Source organism: Vanessa tameamea, chromosome 18 (genome assembly GCF_037043105.1).
Source record: "Vanessa tameamea isolate UH-Manoa-2023 chromosome 18, ilVanTame1 primary haplotype, whole genome shotgun sequence".
NCBI classification, from domain to species: domain Eukaryota; kingdom Metazoa; phylum Arthropoda; class Insecta; order Lepidoptera; family Nymphalidae; genus Vanessa; species Vanessa tameamea.
In genome coordinates, this window is record NC_087326.1 from 6776791 (window position 1) to 6804585 (window position 27795).

Sequence of the window (27795 nt, forward strand, 5' to 3'; positions counted from 1 at the left end):
CTCAAACAAAGAGCTTCAGTTACGGGGCACTGCTGTGAGCGTATCCACCAACGCTCTACATTCTAAATCGTGTCATCCCAATTAAGATCTTATCCCTTATGTATAAGGCACATATTACCATATAATAAAATAAAATTTACGTCACTTTGTCTCATTAGTAATTCGCCCCGCTATTTGGTGTCGCTGCTCTTAAGGGCTCAAGAGTCGTCGCAATGCACACACGCTTGCTATCGGAACATGTAAACTATATTATCAATAAAAAGGTCGAATTAAAATTATATATTACTTCGAATATTATTTTAAATCTGTATATTTTTTTATATAAATTAAATAGATATATTATATATAAATCTTTATAAGAAGTATTTACCAAAAATATACTTTATTTACAAATATATTTGCGGTTAAAAACGGGCAAAATACGATTTATAATGTGTGCCGTCTCGACTGTGTGAGACGGGTCGACTCTATAAATTATGCAATTGGTGAACCTTGTGTTAACATGGCTCATTTGCGACCACCGCATGGACGGGAATATAATATACATAATATTATACTTAATTTACGAGTATTTCGTGAGAGTAAAGTAACCGTGTCTCGTATTCTGTTTATTATATAAATAAATAATTGTGTTTTTTTTTTTTATTTACAAATGTAAATTCACTGCGTTGGTAAGCACTTCTAATATTTTAAATAGCTCTCAGATATAACTTTCGTGATATAATACTATTATCATACATATTAACAAATCAATTACTTAAATTAAAATAATATACGTATACTCAATTTTGCTTCTATAGTAATTGTACTATTCTTATTTCAATTTAATTAAATAGCTCTTGAGAGCACTTGAAAAGGTCTCTTAATTTTTTTCTAAAGAACCTCTCAACTAACATTTAGTCCTCGTAGCCAATCCAGTTTATTGTATATTTTAAGTATTTAGGGCTTTCTCCATAATAATGAATCGCTCTCAGTTGTATTGCCTTACCTTTTGTTACATTTCTAGTTGCTATAACAAATTGGCAAAGATTATTTCTTCAAAATAAATTTACTATAATTGAAAGAAAGTCAGGGGATTGTACCATTAATAGTATTTTAAGAGACAATGCATTGGAACCATACATACGTGTAAAATGGTAATAAACTGAATTATATACCATTAACTAATTTATATTCATAAATAAATAATAAATACGTATAAATAAATATTGGACAACATCACATACATTACTCTGATCCGAATGTAAGTAGCAAAAGCACTTGTGTTATGGAAAATCAGAAGTAACGACGGTATCACAAACACCCAGACCCAAGACAACCTAGAAAACTAATGAACTTTTTCTACATCGACTCGGCTGGGAATCGAACTCGGGACCTCGGAGTGGCGTACCCATGAAAACCGGTGTACACACTACTCGACCACGGAGGTCGTCAGAATTTAAAGAAAGCCAGATTGTACCATTAATAATATTTTAAGGAACAATCCACTGGAACAATACATACACAAAATGTTAATAAACTGAATTATATACCATTCGTCAATTGATATTCATACATTTATTAAAATTAACGAACATTACCCTTTTTTTATTTGGTATATAATTACAACTTATTATTTAAATCACCAGTAAAATATTGTATTTTCAATTTAACAAATTGGTTTTTAAAACAACTTAATCCATTCAAAGTAATTGAAAACGCTTTCATCTTCCCGAATACCGCATAAGGACACGAACGGAAGGATTCATTCATCAAAAGGATTAGATGGAAAATACAAAATTTGACAGGAGTGACAGGCCGGGCTTGTAAGATATATCTTCTTAGGAAGCAAAAAGGAATGTTTTTGGTGTCAAAATAAATATATTATATCATTTATTGACACAGTTGCCGATAATCTATCTCTAGACATTTTCATACCAAAACTCTAAATACTAATATAAAGTATTTTTTTGTCTTTTCAATATCAAAATCAAAATATACTTAATTCAAGTAGGCTCTTACAAGCACTTTTGAATCGTTTAACAAACTATATTAAGTAAAGCTACCACCGGTTCAGAATGCAGATTCTACCTAGAATAACCGGCAAGAAACTCAGTAGTTACTAAACCAATCTTTATGTTAATTTTAATAGTATTACATGTTTTTTTAACATAACCTAGCTAGTTCTATCTACTTACGCTGTCCGTGTAAGTATTATGTAATATTATAGTCTTATTTTATTTTGGCATAATCATACATGCATTTATTAACTTTAATTAGTTATGTGACCTAAATAAAAAATAAAAAAAAACAATAAATATATTTGTATTCTATAATATTAGGAACGCCTAAACTATTTATTGACTTGGTGGGCGTTGTGTCCGACCGTCTGGTTAAGTATCAATAGTGGATCTGATAAGTGCAACAAAATATTCCGTCAAACAGCAATACTTAGTATTATTGTTTTCCTGTTTGAAGGGCTTGTGAACCAGAACTACGGGAATAAAGGACATAACATGCTAACTCATAATATTGGTGGTGAATTTTGCCCGTTGTGATGTGAAGGTGCTCCGCAAAGGCTAGTGAAGGCCCCGTCCCTAAAAATACAATATTTTTCCTTCGTATGTTTTCCCTTAATATAGATTTATATAGATGCTTTTGTTACCCGTGCAAAACCGGGACAGTTTTAAGTAAAAATATAATCACGACATTATTTTTATTTACAATACAAAGCTTGTATATACAATGAATCGGTTTCGTAGTATTTCATGAAATGTCTTTGTTATAATCTATGTAGAAGGCTCTGAAAGACTTCAAAGAATTAAATACCCCATTAAAAATTATAATAGACAAACATTTATGGTAAAGATCCTTTTCCAAGGATTTTTCTCTTTGTGTATTGGAATACGCTTTACGCCTTATTACTTAATATTCAAATGTTTTTTTTTCACTTTCAGCAATAATGTTACCAAAATATTGTTTTAAAAAGAGTAATTGAAGATCATTATTTATATTAATTATTTTGAATATTAAAATAGTCTACTTTAATATTGGTTATCGAGTGTTAAATTTTTATTACGAATTATACCTTTTTAAGCACCTAGTTAGTTTGCTTTAAAACATCGAAAAAATATAAATTTAATCTCTTTTTATCTCTCACAAGAACATATATTCACACTTGTGACGTCAATAGTCTTAATTTAAAAGGAACCTAATTGCGTAGCGCAACTTCTTATATAAAAATATTATATTATAATACTTTATTTGAAACGCGCTATTCGGTATAAGTTTTATGTATATTAGTTTAGTAGTTTTCTCAGTCAGGTATTACGAAGACAACTTACTTCATTTGTACGATAGATTTGACCTAACTGGTTCAAGTAATTACTTTAATACATGACATAATGTTATTGATTGCTTAACAATTCTTTAAAAAATTAAAAACACTTTTTTATTTGCTATGTATACAGATGTTTATTTCGTAATAATATTTTATATGATTAAAATAAAACAATTAATACCACCAAATATTTTGTATTCATACACTCTGAACGATTGGCTATTTATACTTTATAACATTTTAATTTTACATTCATTCATATTACGAAAGACGAACACTCACATTTACAGAAACAAAGTCATCCTTATAAAAAACCAACAATCTTTTATCTCGAAACGTAAAGAAAATCAACGTGTTCATTTTTAAGCAAAATATATGTTGTACGATGCCGTTGTCACTCTATAAGGATTCGTGCCAGAACGTTAAGGGGTCGGATTTGCGACCGCCCGCTTATTTCCATAATACCTCAACTACTTATACCGCTTAGTCGATGCGCAAATTAAACTGGATACTCACTAGGCATACATTTCGTGCTCCCAACTCATGCTCTAGAAATTAAGAGCCGTATTACTCTTATCACTTCACACGAGCTATTTTTCCAGCGTTGAAATAATAATACTTGGAGTTATTATGTTATATTTCAACTTGATTTTTTCATATTAAACACTTTGAATGTTGATGTTCTCTCTTAATATTGTTTTTGGTTATTTTATTTATGGCTACGATATAAAAATGATTTAATTTATGATTATTTTCTTTTTAAACGTGTCTTTATATTGTTTCTAATATTTCATCATCAAAATTTAAGATAATTTTATAATGTGTAACAGTGACCATAAACAGTAGTCAAGTATTCAAATAAAATCAAATCAAAATATTCTTTATTCAATTAGGCTCATAATAGCACTTTTGAATAGTGTTGTAATACAGTGTTGAAATAAATGTAACGACACCATCATTTTGGAAAATTGATTTTACGGAGAAGGACCGGCAAGAAATACAGTGGTTACTCTTTTCTACCATTTTAATTACAGCGTATGTCAGTAAAGAACATTAAATTTTTTATATATCCTGCCTAGAGATCAATAAATACTGAGTTCACGATTTTTTATCTCTAATATAATCTCATACTGATTAATATGCTTTATCGATATGTTTCTTTTTTTACATTAGCTTTTAATTTTTAATAGGCGAAGTTCAAAATAATTATTCATTCAAGAGTGATATATTGATAAAACCTACACTATACGTAACCGCAAAACCTTATAGAACTATTCACTCACTAAAGGTGCGCCTCTATAAGTTAAATTAACCATCGACATTCATTAGTCTTATATTAAATATAATAATACACACGTGCTTACAAGATTTGTTAATGTGCGTGATATGATTAATTTAAAAATTAATAAAGCAAAAAAATATTATTAATATTATTAATTAACTATCTATTATATTTGTTAAGTGAGCCTTTGCCAAGTGTTTCATTTATTCATTCATTCATTTTTTATTTTTTCATTAATTACATGAACTCTGTCCGTCGTCATTGAACTATTTATCTTTTAGTAGTAAAAAGTAGTTCTGTACAGTCATCTATGATAAATAAGCTCTTAATATTTACAATTGACAATGCGAGAAAAATATAATAAATAAGAATGTTCTGATTTACTTTAACTATCCTTTAAATTATTGCTAATTTATAGCTTTTGTCCTCAGAATCAAAACCGGAGCTGGTGTACTGGTTCTCAGAACAAACACTGCAGCCAGGACCGAGCGTGTCTCTCAAGTGTGTCGCAATGGGCCATCCACCACCACAATTCACTTGGTTATTAGATGGATTTCCTATACCTACTAACTCAAGGTAAGTAAATAAATATTTAAGAAAAATAATAAAAATACAACAATTTTGACTTATGAATTATTATTTTATACAGATTTGTAGTGGGGCAGCATGTGACTCTTCAAGACGATGTTGTCAGCCATCTTAACGTCAGCAGAATGACAGAACAAGATGGCGGCGAATATGCATGTGTTGCCAGTAACTCCGCTGGTAAAGCGGTGCACGCAGCCAGGGTTAACGTTTACGGTCTGCCATACATACGAGAGATGCCTAAAGTAACGGCTGTTGCAGGCAGTGACTTAAACATAAAATGCCCAGTTGCCGGTTATCCAATTGAGTCGGTTTCTTGGGAAAGAGGTTTGTATAATCATTCGACTAGTATAATGAACATATATTTTATATAAATAGTATTTTTACATAATCCTATTTTTTTTATCTTAAAAACTATTTGAAAATATTAGGTATGTGACATTATTTCTTAACATCAATTATTTAGCATTATTCGCAATAATGTATCTAATTTTTCGTCAAACCCTCTGCGGTAGAAGAGCACGAAAAAAAATATTAATGTAAATAAGAACTAAATAATATAATTTAATTACGAATTCGACACAATTTTAAACATATTAATCATAAAACACTTTTGAAATTGATTTAATGATAAATTTGATCTATTTGAAATTAAAATAATTATAAAATTAATCACAGAAAGTTGTCGTCATGTAAGTAAATAAACAACAAATTAATAACATATATTTTCAAGTAGTAATTACTAAAATATACATTTTAATAGAAATTTATATTGTAAAGAGTTTTCTGCTGGAAAAAAGAGGTCTCAAACAAATAGAAAAGCGTAGTATGGAGGGATTTTCATAAGAAAACTCTTCAGAACAAGGAGCTTGAATATGAAAAGCTTCAGAATGTGAAACGTTTTTTTAAAAAACTTTCTCATTGGGGGACTGTTTAAATCAAATATAGTCATTAAAAATATGCTAATTGTCTTACTTTCTTTTATTCAATTTAAATTGAACGTTAATTAAGTTCCAGGAAAATAATTTATTTTAAAGACAAATAACGGAAATTTAATTTTGAATTCAATGATAAAATCTTAGAACTAAATAAATATTAAGTACTAGCTAATATTAAGTACTAGCGTTGCAAAGTTTTTTTTTTCTTTCGTTAGCAATTATTAAATACAACTAACGTGTCATTTACATTGATATTCTTAGAAACGACAACAATGATCCGAGCATAGATTTACAAAGTTCTAACTCAATCGGATCAAAGATAACGAACGCATAGATTATAAAATATTTAATAGAACTTTTGTCAATGTCTACTACATTGTTGTTAGTACTACGAATAAAAAAATATTTATGATAATTTAAAATAATTAAAAAACTAAATAATAAACTTAATAACTATTTTTAATTATTATTTGTTTATAGTTAAGGACTTAATAATTCTAAAACTAAAAAATAAAACATTATATTTTATATATAAGAAGATAAATCATACAAATAGTGACGTCACAAATAACTATTTGTCTTTTGGACAGCTAAGATACAAATCAAATGCCTAAAGGGACTAAATGTAGACCTCTGTCGCTTTTATTAAGATATATTTCAATCAATGGGACAGCGGCCTATCTTGTATCATGTATGGTATAAAGTGCGATTCCATCTCATATAATATATCACAACCACTAAATAATACCAAATATATTTGCGATATAATTTCACGTAGATTATATTCCTACTTCCTACTTATATAAAATATTGAAGATGAAGTACTTTATTATTTGCTTTTGGAAAAAAATTGAGCTTGTAGTTTATCTGTTGTTACAATAATATATGAATATATAATATGTCTGATTATTGAGCATAGTATTAAAGTCTACGCTTTCGGATGTTCGGGCGCACATGGATATCATGACAAATGAGCAGAGTTTTGAAAAAAATACGGTATTTGAGTAGTCGCAATGATTTTGAACAGATTGTACACGTGATTGTAATCAAAGTTTTGGGGTTCAAGCTCCGAAAAAGTTAACTAACTTGATTTGTGTAATTTATTATTTAAGAATGTCAAATCATTTATTTACGTTTATCAGTAATTTATTATATCAAATAATTTACTCCATACATATTCGGTAATAATTATTTAAATGTAGTTGTATGTAGAGGTAGGAATGACTTTTAATATAAACTCCGCGTTGAAATTCTAAATATCATACAAATTAAAGAAAGATAGTAAGAAGGGACACTCGATTGTAAATGGGCACCTCTGTTCATTGAAATTGTTATTGTAAGACATTAGTCATGCCTTACATAGCCATTCCGCTGCCAACCGTAACCTTAATTGTTATTTCCCTTGTACATGTAATTGACTCATTCCCAGTAATTATTCTATAGAAAACATATAAAAGTAAATCCACTTCATATAACATAAATTCAACAAATGTTAGATCAGTAAGGAAAATCAAGTTTGTTGGCGATTTTACTAAGAATTTGAGAGGACACTTTGCCGAAAGAGTATCGAATTAAACTCAAGGGAGACACCGGGTAACTTTCTCTTAGCAACAGGTCGTTAAGGAAACTAGGGCGAGTAAGCGAATGCGAAAATATACAAAGAGCTGTTTGAAAGCCTCTATGACGTCAGCATTCTGAAACTGTTGACACTTTCTAGAAAAATATATGACAATCTTATTGTGACCTAACAATGCCCTACATTGACGCTAATATTTTAAAGCTAAACGTAAAAAAATATCAATCTAGACTGACTGGAAGTACTAGAACTTACTCAATTGTAAATAAACATTAAATGATTTGAGAGAACATGACACTAACATATGTAGATAGTTAAACATTCAATAATTAAAGTTCATATATATGTTTAAAAGATTTAAATTGCGATAAATAATAATTCTTCAATTACACGTTCCATAAAATAAACAACATTTACAAGGTTACAATAACCCACTAATCTTCCTCAAAACACCATCATAACCCAGTTAAGCTACAAACGTCGAATTTACCCGCTCTTTTCTTACAACACTTTACCTCTACATCAAAAGAATATAAAGAAAATATCAGAGCGTAAAATCCTGAGCTCGTTTAACAGAATTACCGAGGAAGATCAAATTAAGACTCGTCGGTCACTCCCTCGTAATTTTCCTTTTCCTCAGCGACCCTTGTCAACAACGATTCTATCTTTTCATAGAGAACTCTCATTAAGCTGAGGTCTTTAAATGACTTTATTATTCCCTTATTATGACGATACTAGAAAAGTTCTTACAACTAGTTACGGTTATTAAAATACAGATTGCGATAAAATTTACTTCGTATTACGAGACGTGTAATAATATGATACAATGCTAAAAACACCGAAAAAGACAATTGTTCTCTCAAACATACATAAGAATGCCAATTCTCTAGTTCCGGAATATTTTTTAGCGGGCATAAAAAACGACCTGAAAAAGTTTTTAAGCTGAATATTTATTTTGAACGACCTTTTCCGTTTAATATAAAAAGTTAAATACAACTTATTATTTACGGAGCTGGCCAGACAGCGCGTCATATTTCGGAACAACTTTTAAAACTCAAACAGTAGCAAATTTTTTTTATAAATTCAACTCCAAATTTTTCACTTTGAGTAAAGTATTACAAAATGCAATTAAAACAAAAACTTTTCTTATTCTAAGTTTTTTTTTATCGTAATTGAAATAGTATTCATTTTTCAATATTACGAAAACAAATTATTCCAGTTTACTGTAATTGTTTAAAATGTTGCCATATATGGCATACCTGTAGATTTTTCAGAGTTTTATAAATTTTAGATGGACAAAATCTTCCCTTAAACCGCCGGCAGAAAGTATTTCCCAACGGAACCCTTATAGTAGAACAGACACAAAGGGGAGAAGATGCAGGAACATACACTTGCCAAGCAGCCAACAGGCAACGCCACGTAGCACGGAGGGATGTGGAAGTACAAATACTAGGTATTCTATATATGTATATCTATATATTAGAAAGCTAGTATTGAAAATTGTTGGAGGCTTTTATTATTGCTTATTATAATGGGAAGAATTAATCTGATGTACATTGCACAAAATTACATATTACTCTTCCGTTAAATATTTACAATAATTTATGTAATTTCATTTAAAGGCAAATATTATAGCTTGTATTATTGCTGACTATGTCGACAAGCATAATTTATTATTGGTCTTCATTTATTTATAATAAAGCACATCAATAAAATTTTCTTAAGTAATTAATATCTGTGCAAACTATAAATTATACTTCTGTATGAATATGTCATTTATATAAAAAAAAACGTTTAAAAAAAAGTATATTAATCAGGAAAATGGTGATCACCTCCAAAGCTCTTCTTAATTACTAATTTAGCTTATGCATCAAGCAAATGCTCATACAAATATCAAAACAAGACTTTTTAGTACATTTAAATAAAAAAATATCAAAAAATTTAAGCTCATCGAAATTCTCTACGCTTTTACATAACCAAAAATATATACCATCATATATTAAAATGTCGTACCAAACCTGAGGCAAATGGAGTTCATTGATATTGTACCATCAGTCTCGTATCATTAGTAAGCTGCAGCAAAATTATATAGTAATTATTGTCTATTGTCATAATTATCTATTAACATACTTCTCATCCCATTATTTTTATAAATTATATGAAAACAATCAATCAATTAGCAGACTCGTTACCATCAAAGGAAGAAGAGAGATTAGTGGAAAATGTAGATATGGTAATTATCATTAATTATTCCTAAAGGACGTCGCTCGCAGAGACAGACTTTGTTTTCACTGTCTGGTTAATGAGAAAACAATTATTATCCAAACGCAAAAAATTGGGCAAACTAAAATATCGCCAATAATAAAATAAAATTATAAATAAACGAAAATAATTTCAGTAATTCCTTAGCATATTTTTTCCAAACTTTAACTTTAATGTTCCAAATTTTAAATGAAATAATTCTATAGTCTATTGATGAATGATATCTATGAGAACATTCTATAATTTTACTACAATAGTTACATATTTTCTAGGCTTTATTTTTGTAGGAACGTTGCCAAATAAAACTTTATCATGAACATACATATATCAAAAATCTAATAGAAATGTTTTATGTCTCAACTCGATTCTAACATTCATGCTGAATTTTGACATAAATTGTCTCTTTTCCTCAAACAAGATTTAAAGCTCCATAAAATCACGAATTCAAGGGGCCGAAATTACTCATCCGTAATTCATTAAAGTTATCACGTTTACCATTCTGCTGGTATCTACGGAGCTTCAAACTTTATCGGTCAAAAGGGCAATAAAAAAACGTCAAAGAGACAGTAAGACATAACGATGTTTAAGATTCCTAAACTGTAGCCAAAATTTCACACTAATTAATCGTAAAAAACAACAGAGCCTGAATGTTGTTACGTGACCAGAAAATTTTCAACGGATTAAATAGAATTAAGAATCGAACTGTTGAGTTTTGTAATTATCGTTTGTTTACCAGTGCGACCAAAGATATTGCCGATTCAGCCGCTGACGAATTTATTGAGGGAGGGAATGAGAGCGGCTATTTCCTGTCAGATATTGGAAGGCGATTTGCCAATTGCATTCCGTTGGGAGAAAAATGGCCAGCCTGTGACGTCATCGCCGTACGCTCCTAGCGGTATAATAACGAGGAGAATGGACGAATACAGCGCATCACTTGTGATTGAACACATAACGTCACTCCACAGCGGAAATTATACGTGCATAGCTTCGAACGTTGCAGGATCGGAACGTTTCACAGTACCACTGACAGTAAATGGTGAGATCGCATTGTAGGTTTGGTATATCTTTATAAAGAAAATCCGAGTCACACATAAAATATTTTATGATATAGTTCCGCCCCGCTGGCGACTGGAACCGACTGATGTAGCAGTAGCTGCGGGTCAGGATGTCACTCTGCAATGCCAAGCTGATGGTTATCCGAAACCGAATATCACTTGGAAAAAAGCTGTTGGTAAGTTGCGAGTTACGTCGAAAATTAATTAATTTTTTTAAAGTAAACAATTATGTGATAAGTAAACAAGTTGACAGAATATTTGGATTATGATGACCTATGTTTGAAACGCTGAGTTTCATGTTTTTTTTTTTTAATTTAGGTATGAATAATTTCACGCTAAGGTAATACAAAATGTTGGAATAATCTCTAAGTCAAAGAGAAAAGGAGAACTGTAGCAGTAACTATGGGATATTCACAAGCTTAAATCCAATATTTGATATAATTCGTTTTTTAAAATAACCTTCGAAAATTCTGCTACAGGTAATACTCCGGGCGAATACAAGGATTTCATGTTCGAAGGCAGTTCTCGTGTTCTTGAGAATGGTTCGCTCGTGTTTGAGCGAGTCGCTAAGGATAGCGAAGGCCACTACTTATGTGAAGCAAGAAACGACATCGGTGCAGGATTGAGCAAGCTTATCTTTTTCAAAGTTAACGGTGAGTTATAACTTATTCTCGCAGCGCAACAGTCCTGATAATAAAATCAAAACTCTTGTATTATTTATTGATAACTCATACACTTTTAATTTTTTTTATATATATTTCCAAGTAGGTACTATGAGAGCCTACATAGTTTCATACTTTCATCCACACGCATAAAGCGGTTCTTCAATTCTATGTGGTCTGACAGTTGCATCGTAACAAGGGGCTGGCAATGCTGGAGCTTCCGGGGGCGCAACCTAGGATAGCGCACTCCAAAGACCTACGCCTATTTAACTGACTGCCGGGGCAGACACACACATTTAAAGCCCTCCACTTAATCAGACTGACCGACCCAAACAATGAAAAACATCATCTTTCACAAATTCATAATTATGTGCTGAACCCTAGATAATAAAATTGTCACAATCATTTAAAATGTGGGCCGGAAAATTGATATCTTACCAGATAAACTTGATTCGAGCAACGATCCTGTTTGATTGGCTAAAAATGTTTATTCAAATTTATTAATTTAATAAGTGATTTAACTTCAACGTTCATAAATTACAACGGTAAGATCTGATGGAATTATACTGATAATAATTATTACCCAATTTGCGGCATATTGTGTTTAATTCTACGCTACTGATAAAATACCCACAAAAGAATTTAATAATATAAAATTTACGTCAATTTAACGAAAGATTAATATTGCTCAAGTAATCGTAATGGTAAAATTCGTTAATGTTACTGAAAATTTAATAGAAAAAAATGTACTAATCGCTGGATCTATATTCCAGCAAGGAATGCGGAATCTTTTTTAGATAAATACCAAACGTCTGGAATGTTCTGATAGACGGATTCTTTTACTTTGGTCACGCGCTGGTAGAATGAAAATTCTTTCTTCCTTATTGCTGATCTGAAAATAATAAAATGTTATGAAAAATTATTGAAGAATTAGAAGGTATTTTTATAACGATTCCTTAGCACTAATATATTTATTAAATAAGTGCGGGAAAAAACAAATTATGCATATGAATGTAATTTCACATACAAATAGCAAAAATTATACATATATTTAAGCAACCGTTATAAAAATATAAATAGTTGTTTTTAATAACACGCCACCTTGCCCTATTGCCATATCGATAAATATTTGATTTTATTTCTTATTCGATAGTGCTTGTACAGCAATCCAAGTAATAATAGAACAATAGGTGTATTTCTCTCGGAATTTTAAATAAAAGAGATATTAAAAATACGGATATATAAAAATCATTTTTATATTAAAATTATTGAGTAATATATTTTCAATTTCTAAAACACTCACCTGTAAATAATATTTTAAGGAAAAGTTCTAATATTATTTTAGAATTGAATTATAAAACTGACTCAGACAATGGTATAAAGTGCCAAGTTTTTGCGACGTATTGTCTCCACAGTTTTCTTTATTAAGTATTGTTTGAGAATAACTTCATCTGCGTGGACAGGAAGGCAGCTTCCTATAGAAATCAAAAAATAAAAACTAGAATTCAAGTTCAACTTAATTTGAAGAGTTAGTTGACTTTATTGTCACTTAAGACTTAAGAATTGTAATATTTTAGACGTTTCAATAAATTAAACGATTCCGCTTTTACTAAAATTAGACAAACCTATCGGCACCGGCTAAAAATAAATTAATCTTAAATCTTATACTTTGTTACCTGAAAACAATTTAACGTCAAATGTTGTTTATAGAGAAGCTCTACAATAATCGCTTTAGTTATCTATCCTAAAACAACGGGTTGCACTCCGGGACTGCCGGCAGAAGTGAAAACTTAGTATTAATTACATTTAAATATTTTCATCCTTAGCAACTTTAACATCCACATAAAGACAATCTATGCAGCCTGCGGATAATGACTGCGTCGTCGATGTTAGTGTCGGTGTCTGTGAATTGACCTGGGAATCATTTTGCTGACCGTGTCTTTCCTGGGTAGGCTTTTTGCAGCGGTAACCGACATCCACGCGGCCGGAGCCGCGGGCGACCGCTATTAAACATATAAAAATATAACAAGCTTTGAATTAAAAAAAAAATTCAATGTACACCTACAGATTCGGTCGATTTACTCCTTAGTTATATGTATAGAAAAAAATTGTCGGTAAATAAGTTAACAAAATCAAAAATCAAGTCATAATATAACTATTTACATCACATCCATGATCTGTATAGTGTTATAAAGTTTTCGTAATTTTCGCAAAGATTAAAAAAATCATCTTCTTACTTCTATTTATTTAAAAAAAAAAAATTTTTATCTTTATGGGTTATTTTGATTTGCGTTTGAGATACGCAATCCTGTCTCAAATTCGAAATCTACGCGGACGAAGTCGCGGGCAGAAGCTAGTATTGAATATTATTATAGCTTAGGTATCCTGGGACTAAATTTCCTATTCAGGTCGATATAAAAAAATGAAATTTTATTTCAATGAATTGTCAAAACAATTTGCAGTACCGGGCTTCAGAAAGCATGTGAAGCCTTTAGATCTTAGCTTCAACTTTGTCAGGGCGTGTTTGCTCTCCCATCGGATTTTGAGATTGAACGAATACAAAGTGCACTTTTGTATCCACTTATACACGCCCTTGCACTATAATTTTCCCTGTGCCTAGTCTCCCTTGAGACATACCGTCGAAGCCGAAAGCAGCCAGGAGAACATAATCATCCTCATCACTTAAGTTTAAGACTACCTAATCTTTAGTAAAACTCATAATAAAGATAGACCCCGAAAAACTTATACATACTTCAGCGAATAAGATTTTCTTTAAATATAAGACATTTTAAGAGGAATTAGACCAACCGATATCCAATTATCATCAATTACTCCATACAGCGATCGCGTAGCTCATATTAAATATTTTATAAGGTAATTAGAGACATCCTACAAGACAACAAAGGCGGTTCAATTGTTGGCGACGGAAGTCGAGCGCGTTTGTGCAGAAAACTCAATGGTCGTACGTCGCAATACGTCTCCTCTTTATTGGAAAACGAGACAGTTGGCTTCCACTAGAATAACTTCGTGTACGTGTTTGTATTCGGCGATATTGGCTTTTGTGGAGCAAATATATCTCTATCCATTACAACGTCGTCGCACCGCGAACTGTCCTGTGTCAGTAATTTGATTTAGATTTGTTGGTATTTAATTACATTCTATTTAAGCTGTTTATTAAAGACATTTTTAAAGTCTTCAAATGGACTGCTGAACTTAATCGTCTGCTTCATTGCCGATTAACGTATATTTAAATGATGTACAAATGTCTTACCAAAATAATAATCTAAAGTCTCAAGATTTAAAATTAAAAGAAATACCTGATTATTATTTAATAACCTTAATTTACAATCACATTATATATTTTGCTATTAAATAATCAAACAATGAGGCTGATGAATTAGCCCAGCAAAATTTACTGTTACTTTACTTTACAGTTAATTTATGCCATCTCTTCTGATTCTAAGCAAGCCAAACTTTGGTGCCACAAATTTTACGGATTCTATTTTTAACAAAAATGAGGTTTTCTTAAAAAAAAAATTATAGATATCCGCAGTGTAGTAGTGTAAGCGTATGGGTATGAAATGTTACATGGTGTCGTAACTGCACCAGTGTCGTTCATGCCCCCGGTGCGGGGCATGATCAGCAAGCAGCATCCAAACCGCTAATCCCGCGTTGAATAGTACTCGAACGATTGCAGTGCAGTAGGTTAATATCGTAACCGTCGCGTGATAACATTAAATAAATAATTGAATACGTACAATGTACATCAAATAAAACAAAAAAAGAATTAATTAATCTGATAAAACCAATGGTTTATTTTTCAAATAAATAAATAGGGCATCCATGTTCCAGAATTGCATATTCATAGTTGTCTATATATACATATATATATATAGTTCTATACAACATAGCTTATTCTATAACGAATTTATCTCCTCAAACACGTCGATTCAATCCGAACAGATAACATCCGATTGTTATACCACTTCAGATTGAATAACAAACTAAACAAACAATACGTAAATATTAACAAGGAATTATTCGTGAGCCGAAGTAAAACAGAGGTAAATTTATGCAAAACTAACAAGTTTGTAGGTGTTTTGGCACTGGCTAGGAGTTTTCTCAGCTCGGACCTCAGCTACGGTCACGTATCGGACGGTTTGTAAACATTTGAGCATTCGAGCGAATCGTGTTCAGCCAATTTTATTTTATCTTCGCACATAACTTTGCTTTAGCATAATGTAGTTAGAAGTTGCATCTTCGGAATGTTAAGTCATTGTTTATTTGTAATAATCAATGACTTAACATTAAAAAAAGGCGATACAAAATGCTTGATATAATTAATACAGGAATGAAATCTGAACCGTGAAATATTAATCAAACATAATGGCTATAATTTTATACTGATTACTGGAAAATATATTCATAGATTTGTTTTAATAACACGCACACGATCATAATAAACGATCACAGAAATAATAATGTTACAAAAAACTCTTAAGACATTGATTTTAGTATTCTAGGGCTGAACACAATAATTACGTTTCATTCCAAAATTCTCTAATTAATAAATCTGATACACAAGAACTTGTTATTGGATAAACAATTCAATTTACATTTGGTTACAATGAAATATTAAGTTACATCCAAGATCCACATTCGATAATCAGATTAATCGATTAACCGAAATGATTATTACTTTTTTATAAACAGCCTAGTGTACTTAAAACCTTGTAAGAAATCTGAACCTTCTTCCACAGCACCAGCTCGTTTTCCCATGAAGAGCAAAACTGTGCAAGTGACAGCTGGTGAGGCGGCTCATCTACAATGCGCTGCTTCAGGTGATGCACCTCTAGAAGTAAGCTGGCGAAGTCCCCACCACCACACCATCGCTCATCACCTCGACCAACGGTTCGTTAGTTTTTAACTCTTTAGAAACATTTTATTGCTTAGCAGCGCTTTGTTAGCACTAATTTTAGCTTTGTATAAGTTGAGTAGATTTTCAAACAAGTTGTTATTATATCCATCCTCGGTTGTTATAATAAGTTTATTTGGCATATTAGCACTAGTTCCTTGCTATTGAAATAGTAAACTTACCAATTCTAATCAGAGATTTATCTATTCGGAATTTCAGCTACACAATCAGAGAACAAGTTCTGGACGACGGACTGGTATCAGAACTAAGTATACTGCAGACCTACCGACAGGACACAGGAGCGCTGACCTGTCGCGCTTCTAATGCGTATGGCCAAGATGAAATGCTGATACATCTTGTTGTTCAAGAGGTTAGAAATTATATTCAAATGTCTAGTTTCCTGATACATTAATAATAATTGAACAAAGTGTAGTAGCTGTTAAAATTAGAATGTATGTAATTACTAAAACGTGTTTAATCTGATACTGACGTCTTTGTTAATTTTTTATTTTTATTAAAACATTTCTTTCTCATGTTATTTTCTGGTATCAATCAGTAACAAAAAACTTGAAACTAAACAATGAATTAATATTTAACACTTTTTCTCTAAACATTTAAATTATCTTCACATTAAATCCTTAGGTTCCAGAAATGCCAAAGAACATAAGAATCATAGACCAACAATCACGGTCTATACAGATATCTTGGACACAACCATACGCGGGAAACAGTCCTATCATCAATTATATCGTTCAATATAAAGAAGCTCCGGGTAAGCATAAGAATTATATATACAGATATTTTTTAATTCTGTTTTATTTTGGGACTTTTTAGTGACGAAGCTAAATGTCACTCCCATCGTTGCCCTTAATAACATTACTATCTATAGATAATCGCAGATAACTACTACTACGAAATTACTATTGCTAAGGTTGTTAATATAGATTTAAGTCAATTTTACTAATGCGATTCATATTAAGAAGCAGGAGTATCAAATTGAGGACTGGAATGAAAATAATTTTCCCGATAATAAGTAAGTGGATACAGATATTATGAAATGAGTCTTAACTAAATTTAAATTACAGAGCCGTGGCCAACCACACCACAGAAAGTCATAGTACCCGGAAGCGTGACATCGGCGAGTGTTCAGAACCTTCAACCCGCTACCTCCTATCACTTAAGAATTATCGCTGAAAACAGACTGGGACAAAGCGAACCCAGTCAGTTGGTGCAAGTTACAACAACAGAAGAAGGTAAGAAATTGAAATATTAAAAGAAATATTTCTGGTAAATAACAAACATTTTTTTTCTGTCCGTTTAATGAATACATCACATGTAAAAATTCAATTAAATCAAACCGAAGCATACCAATAAATTTTAATGATCGTGCCGATAGTTAAATGGAAAAATAATTACTATCGATACTATAATACTAGTTTATATTTTTAAGAGTATTTTAATTTCCTACCTATTTTCAGTACCAAGCGGTCCACCCCTAGACGTACGAGTTGAAGCTAAAAGTTCAACAGAACTCACAGTGAGTTGGGATCCGCCCCAACGGGATCTTTGGAATGGAAACATTTTAGGATACTACGTAGGGTTTCAAGAAGTAAGTTTTAGAATTATATTCATAACTTTTCTAAATTGAAATCCAATGCATACTATACGCTGTTTATTTATTAATTAAATTCTATATTTTGCCCTACACATAACCTTTAACCAAAAAAACCTTGGAACTAATGATTGGATTAAAAATTCCTTCGATAGAATACAGAAATTTGACAATCGCTTACCCAGTTCAACCAGAAGAAAACAGCTCATTAACGTCACTTTCTTTAAATGAAATAAATGGCGCAATTTGTTTGGTACCTAGACTCCTTAGGGTCTACCAATTTCTATACGATTACTATTCCGTCTTATGTTGATTTTAGACTTGCACATAATATTTCCAGTCGTGTTAGACTGCTATTGTACGAGCATAACAGTTTTAGTATTTACATCCACATTAACCGTATGTTATAATATCATCGTATCAGCTATAGATTAGCCAAAATTCGACCAGATCTACATTACTAAGTGAGTCCTATTGTAGCTCAACAGCAACAGCACGGCGTTGAGCGCGAGCGGTCCGGGCGGTGCGTCATACACCGTGCGCACGGTGGAGGGTGCAGGCACGGCGCGAGCGCGGACGTCGCTGTCGGGGCTGCAGAAGCACGCCGCCTACGCCGTTGTGGTGCAGGCCTACAACAGCCGGGGTGCCGGGCCCGCGTCGCCACCCACTACCGCCACTACCATGGAGGATGGTGAGTGTAGTCCACAAACTTTACTAATTATGTCAAAATTAATAATGTAGAGTTCATCTAAATGATGACTTAAAATAATTTGAAGTTATTACGTAATAAAAAAAATTAAACAACGTACAAAAAATCGTAGGTACTATTTGGTTTCAGGGTAAACATAATTGAATAAAATCTATTTGTTTCTATAGGTAAAATGTAATGTCCATACTTTATAATATTAACTCACATAACCATGTTGTTATATAATATGTATTTCAGTGCCAAGTCTCCCACCCGGTTCTCTGCAATGTACGGCGCTAAGTTCTCAGTCGGTGCGTGTGACATGGGAGCCGCCGCCCACACGTGGTCGAAACGGAGTGCTGCAAGGGTACAGGGTTACATATGCACCCGTCACTGATTGGTATGGTAAGTTTATTTGAAATTTCATTGATGGAAAATCAACAAAACTACTCGACACATTCTTATATTTGGAGTTTTCTATAACAACATTGGATAATCGATGCTTCTTTTTTCAATAAACGCGATAACTATCTCTGCAAATTCATAATACTCGGCTACACGTACCCGGAGACGGATAATTGAATGCGACATTGTGTTTCCACCATAGGAAGCGAGGATGCGGTGACAAAGCAGATATCAGGTCTACACACGACACTGTCTGGCTTGCGGCGCTACACCAACTATTCCGTCACGGTTTGCGCCTTCACAGCGGCCGGCGACGGCGTGCGCGCCGCGCCCGTCTACTGCCACACGGAGGAGGACGGTGAGCCACGACACTTCCCAAACTTTTACAAATACTAACTATTTAGTTACCATTTCTCAACCTTATGAGAGCTACCAATGATGTGAAAGATGTAAGTTTAATCCTGACTCTATCGCTCACTTTAACAGGAATTATAAACAGGAATTTAGTAATGCCTTATACTTGGATTACATAATTTGCAATTTTAAATTCCTCTCTCGCATAATTCAAATGATAAAATATGACCATCAAGTGACTACCACTTGTTTTCTACTTAATCTGTAAAGTTTTTACAGATTAGATTTTACAGAGTCCGTGAACATAAAACGATGATTGTTTTATTTTAATTTTTTAATTCGTATTAATCTAAACATCATTTAGAAGATATTTTAAATACATACAGCTACCATATATGTATATTAAGATTGATAAAATAACTTATTATTATTTTTTATTGGATCAATATATGACGAATATAATATTATACTAAAAATATGAATATCATATACATAGTATAATATCTATTACCTTTTTTCTCAGTTCCATCTGCACCAGCGGACATCAAAGCGGTTGTTTCGTCGCGAAATAAAATTCTAGTGTCATGGCTTCCACCTGCCTCTCCCAACGGAGTCTTGGTTGGGTACACGCTTTATATGAGCGTCATCGAAGATGGCAGAGAAGTTAGTATAGACTAAAATATTAAATATTTTACGTGTACCTCATGAACTATATTCAATAGTTTTTCGACATTTTCGATAATTATGAGACCTGCTTGTTAAGTGATAACATATATTACAGGAAGGTACTCACAAACGTATGTTGTCACCGAGCACATTATCGCACGAGACTGCAAGATCACCTCCTCGAGCCACACACCAGTTCTGGGTGTCGGCTTCCACTCGCCTTGGTGAAGGGGATGCCACAAGAGTTGTCACAGTATTACCATCTGATACCGGTAATTATCTTTTCTCTAATCTTTTAAATTCTAAATAAGGATCGAGCTTAATTGCTATTTTATAAAATAGGCAGGCGTACTGACATGGGCCACCTGATGGCAAGTGGTCAATACCGACCATAGAAATTCGCGCCGTCAGAAATTTTAATCATTCCTTGCGCTTCAATGCGTTGCCAACCTTGAGAACTAAGTTATCATATCCGTTGTGCCTGTAGATAGGCTGGCCCTCAACCTTCAAACCGAAAGCCAACAGTACAAAGTATTGCTGCCTGTACAGTAGAATTATGATGAGTGGGTGGTACCTGCCCAGCAACTTATTCCAAGTTCTTATTAAAATAGAAGAAAAATATCATGCAGCAACGCCTCACAATCAGACAATATTGTTTACTATTTTTTATTCTTATGTTTCCTTATCTAATATTAGCTCTTCAATTATTTAGTACCAGCAAGAATAACATCATTCAGTCGGAGTATAGTGACACCTTGGAAGGAAAATATATCTTTATCCTGCAACAAAGTAGGTGTGCCCATACCATCTACCACTTGGAGCATGAATGGAGCCATCTTAGAATCTACATTAAGAAAAAATGTCACTAGCGATGGGACTCTTGTTATCAGGTGAGGTATATTTTATTCTTTTTTAAGAAATCTTACCTTATAGACTATTTATTTAATACATTATTTAAGTATATCACATATTGAAACACTTTAATCTTATGCCTCGTGGTTTAAGGCAGCAGATCTTAGGTTAAATTTCCGGATTAAGCCGTTGGTCCTACTTTTAACATATCTTGCATCATGTCAGATTCCCACTGAATTGTGAGAAAGAGAGAACACAGAGCGCACTTATACACTATATTTGGCAGGACCTTATTAATAATCTTCCTTCACAACTATGTTATTCAAAACTCAATTTTAAAAGAGTATTTCTGTAGAAGATACCAAAACGTAGCCGCTTCTCGTACTGCATCTATTATCGTGTGTATAACCGTCATTTATCGCATATGACCGCAGCATGACGCAGTACGCAGACAGCGGCAACTACACGTGTCTTGTGGAGAACGCGCACGGTCGCGACGAGGTGATGTACGGCGTGGAGGTGAAGGTGCCGCCGCAGCCGCCCGTGCTCGCAGTCGTCGACTCTTACGCCGACTCGCTGCATCTGCAATGGAGCGACCAGGGAGACGGCGGCAGTCCCATACTAGGTTAGTGACCCGTGGTACGGGTAAATAGAATGACAATATGAATGCTCGTGAAAAGTATTTTACTTTTTAATTTATTAGTATTTTAACAGCTATACATATATTATAATTCAATAACAACTTCTCTTTTGATTGAAAGCCAAATACAAAATTTAAATGATTAAATAAAAAATAATATGAGTACCATGATATATATAAAATTAGGATAACTTTGGCATGAAATACACATCATAGAAGTTCTTAGAAGGAAAATACTACGTCATAACATTCTTATATCTTCCCACTAAACTAGGTTATGTGATCAACTACAAGCGAGAACACGGTGACTGGGAAGAATTACAAGTCGAAGCGGGTACTTCGGAACACGTGTTACCGAACCTTTGGTGCGGGACGCGCTACCAGCTTTACATCACCGCCTTCAATCGCATCGGTACGGGGTTGCCCTGTGACATCGTGCATGCGTATACTAAAGGCACAGGTAAGAAATACTTTAGATGAAATGTACTGAACGAATTTGAAAGTATTTTTAAGGGAATTTTGCGTTGAATGTGAGCAGTTTTCTTAATGAAATTACCTGCCTTGCTGTTACTTTACTTTAACTTTTGTACTTGTTACAAAAAATAAAATAGTATTAAAATGAAATCTTAAAAACTATTTCTAATTTAATTAAAATTTGTATAAAATAACAGGTTTTTTTATTAAATAAAATATTTTATTGTTTTAGTGCCCGTAAAACCTAAGCATTCACAGATGATAACGTTGAACACGACAACTGTGACTGTGTGGTTAGACTCTTGGGGTGATGGCGGATGCGGCATACTGTATTTTGTCATTGAGTACAGAGAGATAAGTCAATCGCAGGTTACTGAATTAATTTAATTTGTTAATAAACACACAATACTTAAAACTTATAACATTGTAGTGTACATTATGACGAAACTAAAGTTTTAATTTTTTTTGTAATATTTATTAATACCACAGTTAACATATTTAGTAACATATTCTCAAACTACAATCGTATATTTATAATTCCAGTGGCGGCTCGTGTCGAACAGCGTACAGGCCACCGAGCGCGTGTTCAGCGTGACAGGGCTGTCGGCCGCCACGCACTACCAGCTGCGCATCACCGCGCACAACAACGCCGGTCACGCGCTCGCACTCTACAACTTCACCACGCACTCGCTCACCGGCAGTGAGTATCTTCTACTGAGTTACGTCACTCACCGTCAAGCCAGGCTCTATGCAAGCGGGTTATGTTTGATATACCAGCAGCTCTATCGCCAGACCAATGCCGTAGTATCAGTATGTATGAGAAACGTATTTTTATTTAATTTTCATATATTATTTTGGTCACATCGTGAGGAATAGGTAATACCTATTTCTATGATGGATATGGTTCCGTCCACCTTGCAAGTGCCCGTGTCCATTGTCCCGCACAGTGCTGGAGGGCGAGGTGTCCCCGGCGGTGCCGGCGGCGGGCCCGCGCTCGCTGGGCGGCGCGCGCGTGCTGCTGCCGGCCGCGCTGTCGCTGCTCGTGCTCGCCGCGCTCGTGGCCATCGTGCTGCTCGTGCGAAGGAACAGTGCGTGAACTCTTTAAGTTATACCTACCGTACATTGAATAACGATTTATACGCTATTACCTTGGTGATTTGTGCTATGCTGCCATAATAACAGATGTGCCATTTACTATTGTAGCTTCTTTATTTAATATTTCGAAAATTATTCTATAACGCGATACCAAGTGCTTAAAAATAAATTTAGAACCAAATCATACCATTGGAATACCTTCCATCGAATAGACCCTGTAAAGCTTACGAATACCTCACCCCAAATCTGTGATAAGTCAATTTATTATGATCGACGTAGTGTGATGTATTCTTCCGTTTATATGTCTGATCTTATCCTCAGGATCTCCCATCTTAGATATGTCACATTACACAGAGCATCCATTTCAGAAATGCTTACAAATAAAATTAATAAAAAAATGAAATAGAAGCAGGGCCAACGGAAACAGTTCAACCGGAGACTGGCGTAGGCGAGTCCCCTTCAGTGGCGCAGCTACAGAACAAAGTGAACCGCGACCAACAGTACCTCGCTACGCGCGCGCAGCATCCCGCACCTCAACACCACTACAAACACGCTTCCAACGGTAACTCGTCACTAATATTTCAGTGACTTTTCAGTATTTGACTAATTACCTAAAACTCATATATTCCAAATAAAGTCCGCAGATTTACTCCGGCTAGGGTTGTGTATGTATTTACCATCATATAATAAGAATAATGTGTCTATTAAAATAATATTAACAATGTTCAGATATTCTATAATATTATAAAAATATTATGTAATATAGTAGCAGACATCAGGCTTATTATAAATATGTAAATAAATCTTATATCGCACGTGATTACAGAATATATCGAAGACATCTGTCCATACGCAACGTTCCAGTTGACAAAACCAAGCGCGTACAGTGAAAGCAGTTACAGCGGCAACGTATACAGCGGTCCCTACCACTCCGTAAGGGGCTCCTTTGTGTATCACGACCTAAAGCAAAATGATAAATATAAGGTAAACCATTTATATGAATAAATAAAAAAAAGCTGTTAATAAAATATACCTTCTATATTTGGGGTGCCTCAAGGCGCTATTCTAAGACACGATATACTTTTCAGTGTTATTATTGAAATATTATATGTATTATAATTATTTTATTTCTCCTACTTTATATTTATTATTAATTTAATATAATATTCTCATTAATCAGGGTAAAGAACCGGAATATACTAAAGTAAGAAGAAAAGGAAACAGACTCCGAGATCCGCATTCGGAAAGTCAAGGTACGTCGTCAACTTTAACTAATTTAAGTTGAATAAAGCTTATATATAAGTAGTTAGTTACATTAGTTTATTTTACGTAGATGCACCTTCTATACTTAAGTTAAACCCATTTAAGTTTAAATATTGATATGAATTTGACAAAATGATCGCCTTTTATGCAACCTGATGGGAGCGTAACTGGTGTTGTAATTTATAAAGGTAAGCATGCACACAATGTATTGTAATGCTATCCTCGGTATTTTTTATTTATTCATTTATATTAATATAGTTCTTTTTCATGTTGTCATGACTTTAGAAATGTGAATGCAGCCTCTCATTTCCCGAGCTTCTATTTTCCAGCCATCATGATCATCATTTTTATCACTACATTTCATGAACTCGAACAAAAAACTACCACATCATACATCTTTTTCTACTCACACAGTCTAAACGTGCTTCTCGCTGTGACAATGGTACCACGATAACGACAGTTTTGACTTAGCCTCTTTAAACACTTAAACTTATCTTCTGTCTTTTTAACATACAACCCACTCAATCATATCATCATTGAATTTCACGATTTATTTGTAATTCTTATTTTATTTATAAACTCGATTTTTAACATGCTTCTGAATGGATGAACCACATTCAACTAATTTAATTTCTTAAGAAATTTAAGATAATTAAATCTGCTTATGTTATTTAAATAATTACACACAACTATCGTTATCGTGCAGCCCCGCCACAGCTTCACGCCACATATCGACATACCACTCGTCTTAACTATTATCGCGTTACGTTACAGAGTCGGACAACTTGGGCTCGACGGACTCGGAGGTGAAGAAGATATTAACGCTGCACCTGCCCATTACAGAGTACGAGGACGACGCCAGCGACGACGCGAGCGCGCTGCACTCCGACAGCGAGTCCGGCGCGCGGCTGCGGCCCGCGCACCCCACCGCCTGTAATTCTAACCGCTTCTCCAACACTCTGCCTTTAATGTTCCCAAACTCTGTTCCCTGTGTGTTATATCCTTTCGTGTATTCGAAAATAATCGTGATTTTGATTATACATATATAATTTTACTAGGTTCTTTAAATCATTAGCTGTGCATCGGATTTACTCTTATTTAAAAAAAAATCATTCGTTCTTAGAGATAGTACTATAGTTAAATTATGTGGGTTCTATATGTCGAGGTGCATTCCTCTTTTTACTTATAATTTCCCTTTCAGTTTCTCTCTTTTCAGTCCTTCGAGCCGGATATATTAGTGATATGATTTCAAAGCTGCAATGTAATGCTTCCAGACCCGAGCGTGGAACGTGAAGAGTCGTCGTCATCGTCGGAGAACTCCGGGGGCGGCGTGGTGCGGAAGGCGTTTCCGTCGAGGAAGGGGAAAGCAGGCGCGCTCGGCAAGCGACACGTGCGCTCCTCCAGCGGATACAGCAGCCACAATGACGAGACTACGTTCAGGTGAACTACTAAATATAATCTTGTTGAATAGATGCAGCTTCCATGCTTATCACATTAATTATATTTTGTCATATGTATATTACTGTAGTGATAACTTATTTATTAGCAAGAAAAACCTCTCTTGTTTCACTCAAGATAGGCTCTGTCGTAAATAATAATGTTTATGTTTTAATATTATATGACTTAACAGTGTCAAATGACACAGATAAATAGTGAAATATATTAATTATCATTTGGTATCAATAAAATGTCTGTACGTGATTTAACGTTTATAGGTGAAAGTAAAAATATTTCAAATAATGAAGACCACGATTGGTACATAATATCTTGAAATATTAGTTTCGATTCTCTAATATTTTTAAGAAATAAGTTTATAATGTAATGTAAGCAATGTACCTTTATCTCCAGAAAAAGCAAATCATCCATTCAAAACTTCAATCGATTCAAGAGCCACATAATCTAAAACAAATTTCTTAGAAACGCAACAATTCTTAGAGACTTAATCAATTATATTCAATACATGTTAAAATATATAACATTTCTGTACCTTAAAACTTTATATTGCAATTTCATGTGAATTATAATAGTAGTAGAGTGATATAAAAATGTAAAAATTCATTCACTATTTAAACTGTTAAAGAATAAACCTATTTTAGCGGTATGCTCTTTGTATCAATTTCTCACTGAAAATTATAATAAAATCAATAAAAGAAACATTAAAATAGGTTTATTTAAAAATATAAACTGTAATGCATGCAACCGACAAATAATCGTCAAAGAGACGAAGCGAGTCGAAATATTCGGTCGAAAAAGCAACACTTCACGTAGATAACGATCGTCACATTTCAAAACATACCATTCGAAATACTGGAACAAACTCCCACAACACGATTGGCTATAGATATAGTGATCACACAACCTGGTATTACACAGTAGAAAAATATTTTTCGATCCAGTATATCGAACTACCCGTCGTTCAACGAGCACATCCACCCTCCGTCGCGGTTTTCAGACGACACCGAGTGCGAGGGGCTCCCCCGCCGCAAGCGCGCGCCGCTCGGAGACCACAAGGTGACGCGCGAAGCCTTCCAGATTAACGTCTGAGCCGCCCACACCGCACCACTCACACCGACACTGACCTCTCGACGAGAGACACCACGAGAGACGAACCCATAGTGGGTTCACATGAGTCCATCGACTAAAACAGTCGATCAACTGCTAAATCGAAAGTCATTTGAAAAGTTTGAACAATTTTTCAATAAAGATCGAATCAATGAAAGTTTTACACATTTTAGCTTTTCTTGATCAAATTTTTTAATGAAAGGGATTCAACCCGTCTGAACCTATAATTACTGAACGAACTCTTGAGGCATGGAAACTCGTAACGATCAAGACAATTCAAATTAATTCGATATTTGAAAATTTGTAAGCTAACAGTGGGATCGAAGTCATCTACATGTCTCATTTACCGTAACGGTAACAGTTGTTCCTATTTACCAGAAATATATGATCATTTTTACTATACATACTCGTACATACGGAATAGGTTTACGTTTCCACGAGCTCACGAGCTAAGATTAGCTACAAACAATAAGGGGAAGATCCCACTGCAGTTGCGATTGTTGCCAAAGATCACGTGTCTAGTTGTGTATATATATTGTAGATAGCCATAGTAATACAATTACTCTTAGTGCCACATATAACGATAATCA

General features: G+C 33.6%; 1 protein-coding gene across 4 annotated transcripts in view; it reads left to right on the forward strand.

The window, feature by feature from the left end:
• Positions 1–27582, forward strand: part of Dscam4 (Down syndrome cell adhesion molecule 4) — a 211886-nt gene extending 184304 nt beyond the window's left edge. The window contains exons 11-38 of one of the 4 annotated variants that reach the window (XM_026637185.2): positions 5033–5177; positions 5251–5513; positions 8992–9153; positions 10699–10998; positions 11074–11193; positions 11497–11670; positions 16440–16590; positions 16814–16964; positions 17237–17366; positions 17680–17847; positions 18073–18203; positions 18687–18897; positions 19153–19299; positions 19502–19657; positions 20177–20316; positions 20435–20591; positions 21032–21209; positions 21606–21796; positions 22086–22271; positions 22518–22654; positions 22829–22985; positions 23233–23373; positions 23787–23942; positions 24207–24364; positions 24561–24633; positions 25418–25576; positions 25918–26083; positions 27040–27582. In XM_026637185.2, the coding sequence (XP_026492970.2) occupies positions 5033–5177; positions 5251–5513; positions 8992–9153; positions 10699–10998; positions 11074–11193; positions 11497–11670; positions 16440–16590; positions 16814–16964; positions 17237–17366; positions 17680–17847; positions 18073–18203; positions 18687–18897; positions 19153–19299; positions 19502–19657; positions 20177–20316; positions 20435–20591; positions 21032–21209; positions 21606–21796; positions 22086–22271; positions 22518–22654; positions 22829–22985; positions 23233–23373; positions 23787–23942; positions 24207–24364; positions 24561–24633; positions 25418–25576; positions 25918–26083; positions 27040–27187 (4556 nt within the window). In that variant the 3' untranslated portion in view covers positions 27188–27582. The remainder of the gene's footprint in view (positions 1–5032; positions 5178–5250; positions 5514–8991; positions 9154–10698; positions 10999–11073; positions 11194–11496; positions 11671–16439; positions 16591–16813; positions 16965–17236; positions 17367–17679; positions 17848–18072; positions 18204–18686; positions 18898–19152; positions 19300–19501; positions 19658–20176; positions 20317–20434; positions 20592–21031; positions 21210–21605; positions 21797–22085; positions 22272–22517; positions 22655–22828; positions 22986–23232; positions 23374–23786; positions 23943–24206; positions 24365–24560; positions 24634–25417; positions 25577–25917; positions 26084–27039) is intronic. The other 3 variants (XM_026637198.2, XM_026637201.2, XM_026637192.2) reach the window with 3 other exon arrangements.
• Positions 27583–27795: the final 213 nt, after the last annotated feature.